At 34.6% G+C, this 13,907-nt stretch overlaps 1 protein-coding gene across 4 annotated transcripts in view; it reads right to left on the minus strand.

The window, feature by feature from the left end:
- LOC126735066 (uncharacterized) overlaps positions 1 to 13,907 on the minus strand; it is a 207,905-nt gene continuing 193,998 nt past the window's right edge. For 3 of the 4 annotated variants that reach the window (XR_007660270.1, XR_007660271.1, XM_050438959.1), the window contains one exon: positions 1 to 5,763. Coding sequence is in view for 2 of the 4 variants with exons in the window: in XM_050438959.1 (XP_050294916.1) it covers positions 5,606 to 5,763 (158 nt within the window). In the remaining 2 variants the exon portion in view is untranslated. Of the gene's footprint in view, positions 5,770 to 13,907 lie in introns of all 4 variants that reach the window. The other variant, XM_050438958.1, reaches the window with a different exon arrangement.

Genomic DNA, 13,907 nt, shown 5'->3' on the forward strand with positions numbered 1-13,907 from the left:
ATACAAAAAAAATATTCCAGTTCTTTTACGTTATACGTCTACAATATTTTTTTCTATTCTATCTGTTTACAATTTTACATTGTTAATTACTTAGACTAAATGCTAGGGAAGTTTACATATTTGACAAATTTTACTTGCATCATTAACAGCATATTAATAAAATGAATAAAAATCTACCTATTTTTGTTCGGCTAAGATATGTAGGTAGGTTCTAAAAACAGTATAGTATGTAGCTACATTTATATATGATGTTCTTGAAAGTTTCGAAGAAAATACCAGTAGACTAGCAAATTAGTGCTAAATTCTTTCTTCATAAAATAATATTTAAAATGTACAAAAAATAAGATGTCTTGCTTACCCGTTAAACGATTTTAGTGGAATTCTTAATAAATTATTAAATATAAGTTTTTTATATATAATAGCCCATTTTGGCAATTCAGAGCAATTTGGATACTTAAAGAATCCCTAAGAAACGAAAGTGATTTTACTTTAGTTATTTTCTTTTTTAAGGATACATTACTTTTAAGTAAAGTTAAGTTAAGCTATTTTTCACTCCTAGTTTCTGAGATATATTAAAAAAAAAAACCTAATTTTTACTAAATTATCTAAAAAAAATATTTTCTCAAATTCTATATAAATATTACAACAAGCGTGTTCATAAAAAATTAAATATTAGTTAGATTTGAATTTCGACGATTTGATTATCAGTTCAATAATCAGTTCATCTCAATAACTTTGGATTCATTGATGCATGTCGCTGGTAAGGAGGCTTCACAGATATCTTTTCTCGATATGAACAAAAAGATAAGGGCAACGCCAACTGTTAAAGTTGGCGTTAACGTTGCTCTCGGGAGTTGGAGAGAAGGAAAGCCAAGACATCATTCCTTTCATACAATAAACAGATCTATGCTAAGATAATTGAACCTCTCTCTAGTACTAACCCTAGGGAGAGCATGTTTATCAGGAAAGATATTAAGCACCTTCTTGTTACAGGCCACTGCAGCAGGGCTACTGCAGGTATAGTATATAACTGCTCACATATTCGTACCAGGAGCAGTTGGGAAAGAAATTTAATTTACTCAGCATCCCGTACATGAAGAGCCTACTATACAAGATACAATGTGTCAAATATATGTGTTCATGCAAATGCCCACTATACATCCTGGGGTAGTACAAAAATTAACCAAAGCGGTGTGTTCCCGCTCAACTATTCAACTAGAGTAGGATACGTCCATCAAATAGTCAGGCATCGAGTTTTTAGAACTTTTATCAATAAAAATAGAAAAAGCATACTTTAGATCTAAAAATGATCACAGGTATTTTTCCCAATATCTGGAAGCAAGCCAAAGTTTGCCCTATCCTTAAAAAGGGCGATGCTGGAACAATAGAGAATTACCGCCCTATATCCATTCTATGTAGTTTCTCAAAGTTATTCGAGTTGACTCTTTATAAATTAATTTTTTCCAAGGTTAAGTCCATGCTGGCCAACGATCAAGATGGCTTCGTTTCTGGTCGATGTACTGGACCATGTACTACAAACTAGAGAGACTATGGATCATGTACTACAAACCTAGCATTCTTCTCTGAGTTTGTGTGTGAAGCACTTAATGATAGAGGTCAAATCGATGTTATCTACACAAACTTTCAAAAGGCTTTTAACCAGATTGACCACTTCATCCTATTAAATAAGCTTGAACGCCAGTTTGGATTCTCCGGTCGTTTGATAAAGCTCCTTAACTCCTATTTAGTTGACCGCTCTCAGTTTGCAGGGATCGAAATCTTTAGTTTTATTTTTCACCCATCTCTGCAGTTCCTCAGGGCTCTAACTTGGGCCCCCATCTCTTTAACGTTTTCGCTAATGACTTGATCTCCACCCTCTCGGTTAGCATATGCTGATGACTCAAAGCTTTTCCATAGGATTGACTCTATGGCAGATTGTGGTCAACTGCAAGAGAACAATACTGTACACCATTGGTGCACTTTGAACAGGCTTAACTGTAATGTTTCCAAGTGTAATGTGGCCAGCTACTTTCGAATCCAAAGTTCAGTTGTCTTTAATTACTCAGTCAATGGAGAGTTTCTAGTAATGCCTACCTGCTTTAAGGATCTTAGAGTCACCTTTGACCAAGAATTTTCTTTTATTCCTCACATCGAAGATACTGTATCTAGAGCTACTCGCATGCTGGACTTTATTATTAGAATTTGCATACTTTTTTCGAACACTGCCACTGCCAAAACTCTCTACTATGCATTTGTTAGATCCAGGCTGGACTACAGCTCCCTCATTTAGTCTCCCATTTACAACCAGCACATTCACCAATTTGAACCAGTCCAACGGCGATTCCTTAAATGTTTGGCATTTAAGGATTATGGAGTCTATCCTCCAAGGGGTTTTGACCATAACCTGCTGCTGTCTAGATATACTGAACGGTCACTTGCGAAGAGAAGTGAAATGCATTCGGTGAAACTCTTGTTTAGTTTACTTAACCATAAAATTGACTGCCCATCTCTTTTACAAAGGATTTGGTTTCATATACCACGCCCAGGATCTAGTTTTTGTTCAGCTTTTAACTTTGACACAGCCAGGTCCAACATTCTAAACCAGAGTCATATTCACTTTATGTGTCAAAACTTTAACACTATTGCCGATTCTTGTGATATTCACCATGACAATCTGGCACTTGAGTCACCTGCGTATGGTCGGTGGGGGAGGCTAGGTTACTTAGTACTTAGTTTGAATACATTTATTTACTCATTTTTTACTGCTCTTTTGATTTAAATTAATTCTTAATTCTAATTTAGTGTTGATTTTTTATTATTTATTTTCTCAAACTCACCTTTTATTTTATTATTTAGCAATTCTTGTATAGTTTAGTTGCATGGATCTAATATAGTTCATGCATTCGTACTTGTACATTTATATATTTAATTAATTTTTCTGTAACTGGGTATTTCTAGCCTGTTGAAAATAAAGCTTATTATTATTATTATTATTATGAAAGGCTAGATAGGGTCAACCTTAGACCCATAATGGTTTACGGATTGGGATGGTTTCTTAACGAAAAAAAATCCTTTGTCTTCGTCTAATAAAACTATTAGGATCAGCCTGGCATACAAATAATGGGTGAAAATTATCGAGACCATTTTTGTTGAAAAACATAAAACAGATTATTGATGAGCACCTCTCTTATATTGCGAGATCTGAATGCAAAGAAAGTCAACAGATTTAGCCCTTGATAACCTAGTTGTCAGCATTGGTCGCTTAAGGACAAGGAAGTAGCTGTTGCCACTTTCTTAAAAAAGTAGACCACATTAGCTTTCGTATACTGCATTACTCTATTAACATCCGTTGATGATTGATTTGTAAAGTTGAAGTGAATCTCAATAACTTTTGATGGAACTTAAAAAAAAATCAAAGTAGTTGTTGTTTAACAATGGTTTGAGTACTTTTATGATTTTGTTTCTTTGAACAAAAATACGATTACGCCGACGAAAAATGAGTTGGATCCTAGATGTAAAATTTTTGGCAACTCAATTTAAACGTAGCCGTACCAGCTTGGCTGTACGCTCAAAACACAGATAGTGCAGCCACTGACGATAATCATAAAATTCACCAAATTGACGTTGATTTTAAGCGAGAGAAATAGCAGAGGTTATGAACATGGACCATGACGATGCTATCCACGTGTTTGTGCCGCATTTGCTCACATTAGACTAAAAATCTCCTCAAAACAACATTTTCGTTGGTCTGTTGCAGCAGTATAGGTGTAATAAATCAGAGTTTTGGTGCTGATTAAAAATCGTATGCTAAACTTGGATACACCGAAAACAAAAATACGGTCAACACAGATTGTGAAGAAGGAATTGGTTCCAACTAACCCTTTTTCCAACTAGGAGCTGCTATTTGTTGAAAGTGGAGGCGACTGTTTTTTGTGATAGTCATGTAGTTATATTAATCGATGATCTTTAAACCAGAAAAACCACTACAGCTGCTCAAAGCAGAAATTAACCAAAAATTGTCATTTTTGTGGAAAAAAATCTGTTTTATGAAGACAATGAGCTTATTTGTTTTATGAATGATGGTTTGAATTTCTTCTTTTTTCACCTTATTCACTAGATTTAGCTCCAAAAAAAGAGATTTTTTCCAAATGAGGAGGCAACCACCTTATAAACAATTATTTTACGAAGCACTATATGGACGGCTTAAAGAGATGGGAGCAGGAAAAGTGTAAAGACTAACAATGATACTATATAGAGAAATGATTTTAAAGAAAAAACTTTTTGAATTTTCCTTAGGTCGGAAACTGTTCAGACCTTTCTCGTATCTTTGCTTAGTTAATGAACTGTATTGAGTCTATAAATAGTTGCTGTTTTAATTAATCTTATGCTGTTCTTCAGTAAACTTCAAAATATATTCTTAGATAAAAATCAGTAATGTAATATACATCCTAGTAATATAATTTGAATAATGCAGGCTAGACAAAGTCCTTACTGTAGCAATAGAAAAGGATTTACATTGATTTACACATCATCCTTCGCTCACTGAATAAGCAACTTTTCTTTACAACCTCCTCTTTTAAAACCCTTTGATTACCATGATTTTTAAACTCGATCGGTGACTACATGGAGGTATGGTTAATTTATAATAATAGGAAATTAATTTAAAAAAATACCGAAATTTACAAGTTGTCATGCTTCAAATTTTAAGGAGAAGGACTTTAGTTGAGGGTTTTTTTTTAAGTTAACCGCAATCTTTGAACTGGAGAGTGAGTCTCCATGCTAGATAAATTTTATTAAACCTACTTTTATGTATTCCGACTCTATATGTATAGCAAAAGTACATATTATCTTGTTGATATAACTATTTCCCAGAAATATTTACTTTCCAGCATGTTTGACGGCGTTGTCCACGTACATTCACGATATCTTCTTTATTTCTGGCAGCTGTCTTCTAGCAAAACGTATCTTTAAATTCAAATACCCCCCAAAACTGATACTAAAATGTTTTTATTGGAATGTAGCTAGTTTATAATAATATATAATTTAAGTCTGTTTGTACGTGTTAATTTATCAATAATGTGCATATGCCAAGCTTGCTTATTTTATAGTTACATGCCTAGAAATGCTATAAAATGAACGCATTACTTACAGTAAATTTACATATTATAAGATACTCTTATTCTAGAAAAATCTATAGTTTTATGATATTAATTGATATTAATTACTAATTACTAAATGTATTATAAAATATACATTCTTAAATATTTTACATAATTATACATATGTGTGACCTAAAACTAAAGAAGCTCTAGTAGGGCCTCCTAAAAATTTAACGGTGATATACACTTTTAGCTATATTTTCTTAAATTAGAATTTTAAATAAGAGACAATATTATTGTAACATTAAGTTAAACGATTAATGATTAAACATACGAGTAAAAATAATATTCCCAAACTTAAAAAAAAATTATTTGCTTTTAGCAATATTGATATGATATCCAGAAACGCTCTGTAGTGAAGTAATAGATGAAAAACTATTTTAATATTTACAACAAACCTCTGTATTTTATAAGCTACAATATTCTAAGAAATCACCTGTATACGCTTAGACTTTTTGGGACGAAAGTTTATTTTTCCACGGCTTGAGCTGATGCAACTCTGTTTCCAATAGGAAATCCTCTTTAGGCTCCGATGATTTCGCAGATATTGCAGAAACTGCGATGTAAGCTGTCGGGGTTTTCTTTAGATGTGCCGCCGGTTTGCCTGAAACTGCATCATTTGAGACATCATTTAAGAAAATAATAGATTTTGATTTGTTTGCTTATATAGTTGTTTGATTTCATAGTTGTTTTTCAAATTACAGAGTGGTTCACTCCAAGGTATAAGTTTAATGTATTTTTTTTTTCAAAAACAATTCCCAAATCCTTAGAGTCAATAAAAAAGGAATTCTTACTTTCCTGTACAGAACCTTTTTTTAAGTCGATTGACTTTCTTGGAAGAAGTTTTAAAAAAATTTAACAATATTAACTTTGAAATACACGGCACGAAATGCAAATATAAATCAATAGCAGTAATAGGAAAAAAGCAATAGATAGGAGGGTTAGTATAAGAAAATTGAATAGTTTTACTAGTGTTAGTCATATAAGTATCCAAATAGTTTTACTTGCTTCAAAGTGTTCTTAAATTGTTCCATTCGTACAACGTTAAGTTGATGCAGGAACTGCATGAAAATAACGAAAAGCCGTACACAATTGCCCACAACTTTGTGTTTTTTTCCCGCTCTATAAGCTCTAAAATGGTAGTGCGATTTTTAATCAATAAAAATTAATATATATTAAAGGAACGCTTGACCCAATTTCAATTTAAAAAAATAGTGGATACCTTTCAAATGTTGTCTCTTTAACAAACTGTTGGGTGACCCAGGATCTCAACACTCTTTACATTCATTTCTCAGAAGTCCTATGCATATTGTGTCCCTAAACAGTCTTAAACTGTCTATAAAATCCATACTACTTGCTTATTTTTAAAAAACTTCAAGAATTAGTTGCTGTAACCTGCGTCTAGCTCTATATAAAGATTTAAATTTATCGGATTACATCCAGTTCTCCAGTAGCAGTTTGCGTGGTATATTACGAGTATCAATCAGCCAATCTTCCTTGAATCTATTACTTCAAGTGACGAAAGTTGGTGTTTAGTAAACAACCCTGCAACAAGACACTTGTGAAGTGCTGAATGGGTTGGTGAAAAGTCGCCGCAACCAAGAAAGTTGCACTTTTAAAGATCAAAAATTATGACAATGTTATTCTGTTTTTTATTCTAAAGGCAGAATCAAGAAAGAATTTGTTCTTTTAGTACTACTTAACTGTAAATGTAATCTACGAAAAAGTGCTGGATCGCTTGTGTACAAAAACTGCTAATGTTAGATTTGAGTTGCGGATAGACTAACTTATTTGTCTTTCTTATACGATAATGCACCATCACATACCGTAGCCGCTAACACTCAATTTTTGTGAAAAAAAAAATGGTTTCTGTGCTCAATCCGTCATACTCACTGCCTTCTGTTTCCAAATTTAAAAATGGATTTGGAAAGGAAGAATGGTTCTGCGATAGGTTCGGGTCAACTTGTATATCACTTTAAATGGAAACTATTTTGAATAAAAATTTTATTTATTGAACATTTTTTTTGTAAATTTATTGCGTTCTTTATGGGGGTATAGTCTTAAAATTTTGTTATACTATATTTGGTACAGTGGTAGTATTGTAAATTAAAAGTGTAAAAGAGTGTAGTTTCTTATAAGGCTATTTTTTCAGTAGTGTCCAGGAATAACCCAACAAAATTAAATATTTTGAATAAAATAAGATAAGGTAAGATAAAATTTTGCTTTGGAGAATGACCCACAAAGAATTTGCCTGCAAATTATGACTTGCAGCTTATCAGTATAGCATCTGAAACGTTAAACGTTATGTGCTATGAAGCCATGACGTTATATATAACCTGATATTACAACAAACTTTGGCAACGTTGGAGCGTTTACGTTTAATAGTCACGAACAGCTAATTGACGTGGCAATTTCGATAATTTGTTGAATGAAGTGGAAACTGAGTATTTTTCAAACAAGATAACGAGAAATACATTTGACAAAGTTGCTGTAGAGCAGCATCTGCTGGGGCTAGCAAGATAGTAGAATAGTAATAAATATGGAAAAACCCAAGCAAATATATCATGTAAAATTAAGTGAGATACATTTTTCTCTTGCCTTTAATACTAATAGTTTCCTTTTTAACACAATATATTCAAATTTAAATTATGCTTTATAATTTGCATCGACATACTAGCCCATTGTAGCACAGCCTAATTTTCAAGCCATATTCTATAAGAAGCCATATGCCTATTTATTCAAACCACAGAACAATTTGATTTATCACCTAAGTAATAAACTGACTAGCACGGCAATATGTTCTGTTATCGCAAACGTATCAATTTTCATATTCGATTTGCTATTTGCTTAATAACCTGGTTTAAACAAGTAGCTTCCGCTTAACCACCTTGTTGAATATCTCCGATTCAAGGATAATTCCTTCTCCGATAGAAGGTTCTCGTGTTATCCTCGAACTAATTCATTATTTTAAACTCTACTTTAAATTTTACGAATAATGTAAGTTATAACCATTTGGATATAACTCTTCAAAAACCTGGGAACGCAAAAGAGTAAATTAGGCCCCCTAATGTATTTAAAATAGTTTAATTTTTTAAATTTTTATTAATAATAAACGCTTGCTTGCTAATTAACTATTTAAAGTGCAACATTACATAGCCTTCCATTGGTATAAAAAAATGACCCGAAGCTTGTTAATCGTTTGGAAATTTCAAGCATAAAAAGAAAAATGAATAATGAAAAATTAAATTATTTAATTTTAATAATATTAGGAGGTTGGTTAAAAAAAGTAATAACACCGTTTTTTTAGTCTTCGTTACTCTAGTTATAAGAATAATTCGAAAAGTTTAGCAAATTGAATAATTTAGGTTTACCTATGTCCAATTCTTTATACATTTCTTATGGTTAATTATTGTTTGCCATTCAATTTTTTTTATCTACGTAATTACTCTCAGAATCACCCTCACCTAATCCTTAGATATCTATTCTAATTCACACGTTTGGCAATCAATTAGGTACACTTTTTTGTTTTTCTTATCCCAAAAAATATATGTATTTGTGTGGCTTTCTACATTGCATACCTCTACAGCTTTTTACTCCTTTCTTTAATATATTTGTAATATAGTACTTAATCTACCCTTTTTTAATTAGGCAAGGAAAAACGATAAATTCTTACTCAGTGAAACAGTAATTAGCGGCTGATTCGAAAATGACTTTTAATGCGAATAATGTGTCTTCGGAGCTTAATTTAATTAACGGAGAGCATTTTTCAGGATATTTTTATTTATTTTTAAGGATAACCCTATTATGACATACAGAGTGATGGTATCATAATGTTCAAATTTTGTGATAAGCAAAATATACTAGTGTGTATGTACTATATCATATGTGAAAAGAATACAAAAATATGAAATATAAGAAGGGTGGATCGAGTATCATTTATGCTAAAAGTAGGCAGTTTGGCATCTTCTTTATCATCTTCTAACACTTTATCATCTAATTGGCGAAACTTGCCCCTATTACCAGTACAAACCAGAAACTGTACTTGAAAATGACGACTTTTGCCTCTACTGGGACAGAACTGTTTTGACCAATAGGACGCTGACTTCAAACAGACCAGATATAATCTTAATAAACAAAGCCCAAAAGAAAACCTTTCTAATTGACATAGCAGTGCCAAATACCAATAATGTCCTAGAAACGACACACACTAAACTTGCTAAATACGCAGATCTAGCTCACGAGATAAAACAACAAGATAATGTATAAATACTCCCTCTAGTTATTTCATCCACTGGAATTGTCCCTTTAACACTGTCTAAAAACCTTAACGCATTGGGTCTTTCCTCCTGAACGATTGTCACTATACAGAAATCTGTTATACTGAATACATGCAACATTGTTCGAAAGTTCCTAAATCTACCATAGCAAAATTCATCTTGCCTTCAGACCGATGAAATTGTCAACACCGCTATTAGCGAGCTCAAACAGAAAAATAATAATAATAATAATAATAATAATAATAATAATAATAATAATAAAAATAATATTAATAATAATAATATTAATAACAATAATAATATTAATAATAATAATAATATATAATAATAATAAACCCCGCCTGGGGTGCGGGGCATAGAATCCCCAGGGTATATCCCACCTGTCGTAAAAGGCGACTTTGTGGAGCAGCTGTCCGCTGTCCTAAACCTGTATCCTGTCATTCACTATCATTCTCCATTTTCCCCTATACGTATCTTCCTACCCATCCTTGAGAAGTAAACATCGCATTCAAAAATCACCTGGCAGTAGGTCTAAAATGCAACTCTCTATGATGTACAATCTTTGGAATAAACGGGTGAATCGGCATTGTACCACCAAAACCTCTTGTCGCGTTCAGGCTTCTGGCAGCGAGACCTGTTCAAATAATGAGCTACCATCTCCCTCGGCTAGCAGCAGGCGCAGCGTGACGCCGAGTAGTGCTACTGCAAACCCCACCACTCCAGAGGAACACAGGACCAATTCCCCTCCACCAGCTTTTGATGTTTCTGCGGCGACGAAAGTCAATTTGCCGTTGACCACAAAAGCTGGACTACAGAGATAAATTCCTTCATAATGCGGTGCTACTTTAAAATTACCAAAATGGAAACAGATCTGACCATCTATAGATGCGCTCTTCATCATGCTTTTGTTGATAAGTACTTCGAACTACAACATCTTACGGAACAGCGCGTTGCTGACCAGCGGCGAGCAATTCTAACAAAGAACCTGCTCGTTGCCCCTATGTTGCAGCAGATTCGAGCGGAGGTGCTCTTTGAACTCCAGAACGAGGAAGAAGTTCCCCCAGTAGTAAATGGAGTAATCGGAGCTCTCTAGAGCACTGGCGGAATCTGACGGCACCAATCCTGCCCGCAGGCCGAAACTACCAAAACTCAGAACAAGTAAGTACACTAATGATATTATTACGGCTGTAAATACTCTCTTACGGGATAACACCATAGACTGTCACAACCTAGAACGACTCCATTCATATGCAGTTATATAGATAATCAAGCAGTTTACCCGTCTAGAAATGAATTCAGTGGTAATAATAATAACAAAAGTTTAAAATCTTGGTAGCAGCGACAACTAGAGGGCGCGATTGATAATATTCGGGGAGAACTAGGTCGACTCACCGAGTTCCATAAGAATCCAAAACCATCTAGGTGGCCTTAGAAACCGAGTTAGAAAAAGCTCTAAAAAAATCGGTACTCATACGAAGCATTCAGAACATCAACAGCATGTTTGAGTATATTGATCTGCTTAAGCAAAAACTAAAGGCTAAAGCTAAGCGGTTATCCAGATATGTAAAATGCACCAAAAGAAAACCACAAAACGCCCTATTTAACAACAATCAAAAAGTGTTCTACAGAAAATTCGGATGTCAGTCTAACAGCAACAGTCAAGCCATGCCAAGTAGAGAGAACCTTATGTTCAGAAATGGACAAGGTAAATACCCCACCGATGCTCTTTGAGGAATTAACAGCTGAAGAAATTTCGGAGGTAATTAAATTAACCAACAATTGGAAAGCACCAGGAGTTGATAATATCCAGAACTTCTGGTGCAAACAATATACCAGCATATATAATTTTCTGGCACTTCAGTTCACACACCTTCTTTACCATCCGGAAGACTCATCAAGGTTACTTACACTGGGTATGACAAATATGCTGCCTAAGGGTGAACAAACTGAAGATCCTACTTAATATAGACCAATTACATGCCTATCAACATTATATAAAATACTAACATCATGCTTAACTAACCGCATTTACAGGCATGTCAAACTTAACAATATTTTAGCCGAAGAGCAGAAGGGATGTAAGCGAGAGCACCATGGGCGTAAAGAACAATTTATTGTAGATTCTTTAATTCTCAAGCAGGCTCAGAACAACCAAAGAAATATATGCACTGCCTTCGAAGATTACAAGAAGGCATTCGACAACGTGCTTATTAAATTTTTAGAGATCCACAAAATTCACCCCACCATAATTAAATTTCTTTTCACCATAAAGAAAACCTGGCGGACAAACCTTCACCTTAACTTAAATGGTAAGTATTTAACAACGGAGGAAATATCTATTCGTAAGGGAATTTACCAGGGCAACTCTCTAAGTCTATTGTGGTTTTACCTCGGAATGAACCTACTATCTACCATGTTAAATGACACCAAATATGGTTTTAAAATCACAGCCAACAGAAACACCAATTGTATTGTCTCGCATTTCCTCTACATAGGTAATATAAAGCTTTACGCAGCAAAGCAACAACAAACGCGATAGCTGCTAGACATTACGCAAAAATTCTTCAATGAAATCTATATGGAATTTGGTCTTAATAAGTGAAAAACCTTCATCGAGAAGGGTGTCATGGTGGATGGAGACGTTAAGCTCCAAAACGGTGACATAATGCAGGCTATGGAAAATGGCAAGACTTACAAATATTTGGGATTCCAACAAGCCAGACTGCTCGAACATAACACAAGCTAAAACCAGGAGTAAGAACCAGTATACACAACGAGTAAGGTTCTTACTTAAATCCGAATTAAATGCAGGTAATCTGATTCAGGCAATTAACACCTATGCAATTCCTATATTGACTTATTTATTTAGCATTCTCAATTGGACTAAAACGGATTTGGAAGAAATTCAAAGGCTCACACGCACCCTTATGAGCAAACATAGCTGTCACCACCCAAAGTCCTCAATCCTCCGAATCACGTTGGCGAGAAGAGAGGGAGAACGAAGTCAAGTAGATGTTAGCAGTCTACATTCCCAACAAGTAAGTAATTTACGCGAGTTTTTCTACACCAAAGCTTGAACCTCAAGCCTCCATAATACCGTTGCGAAGGCAGACAAGAACTATACGCCTCTTAACCTCGCTTCGCCTAAACTAACGTCTGAAGTAAAATCGGACACTACAAAGATGGAGGAATGGGCTCAAAAAGCGTTACATGGTCGACATTATCACGTCCTTAACCAAACTTCATATCGACAAGGAGGCATCCAACAGGTGGCTCTCTCGAAGCGAACTCTTTCCTGAGACAGAAGGGTTTATGATGGCAATTCAAGATCAAGTCATCAATACTAACAACTAAGAAATTTATCATTAGGGATCCAAGCACTGAGTCAGACAAATGCAGGAAATTTCACCAAGTATCGGAAACAATTCAGCACATAACCTCTGGGTGCAGCTTGTAGGCAAATACCGATTATGTTTATCGACATAACCAGGTCTGCAACATCATCCATCAATAGTTGGCCATCAAGTATGGACTTATTAATACTTACACTCCATACTGTAAGTATCAACCCCAGACGGTACTTGAGAACGACAACTTTAAACTCTACTATGGCAGGCCCATTATCACCGACAGACAGGTGACGAATAACAGGCCTGATATAGTGGTGGTGAATAAGGGAGTCAACTCGGTCCTTCTAATAGACATCGCGATGCCAAATAACAACAACGTATTGACACAAGTATCAGGAGAAGGTAAGTAAATATGCAGATCTAGCTTTTGAGATCCGACAAATGTGGCATGCAAACAGGGTCAAAATCGTCCCAGTAATATTATCATCTACAGAGCTTATACTAAAGTCACCAGAAGCTACCCTTTTAAAACTGGAACTGCACAGGAACATCTACATCGACCTTCAGAAAGCGGTCATTCTGAACACTTGCCGCACCGTGAGACAATTTTTTTAGGTATAAGAATTATTGACAGAGCCTAACCCTTTTGATACTTGCATCCTGGGGTATCTTTTGCCTTGCCATGAACACACTCTCTAGTCAACTCGATTCAACTAGGTACGGATCTGGCCTAAAAAAGCATAAGAGAACTTACAAAAGTAAACCATCTACTTTATATGGATGATCAAAAAATTCTTGTGGCAACACGAAATCAATTAGAGCAAATGCTTAAAATAGTAAAAAAAAATCTAATGATATAGGAATGATCTTTGGACTGGATAAGTGCCGAACTGTGATTATTATTAAGGATAAACTACAAGCAGGTAACTTTCAAACAGAAAACGGGAAAACCACTACAGGGTTGTTCACGAGGTTTAACAAGAGTACATAGCGGTGTCGAACTACACGTTGACTTCGGGACAGCTTTTCCTTTAAACTGAAGGGTTTCTTGTGGCCATCCAAGATCAAGTAATACCAACAATAAATTATTTTAAGTTCGTCGTAGGTGACCTAACGGTACA

The sequence above is a fragment of the Anthonomus grandis genome, chromosome 4, assembly GCF_022605725.1.
Source record: "Anthonomus grandis grandis chromosome 4, icAntGran1.3, whole genome shotgun sequence".
NCBI lineage: Eukaryota > Metazoa > Arthropoda > Insecta > Coleoptera > Curculionidae > Anthonomus > Anthonomus grandis.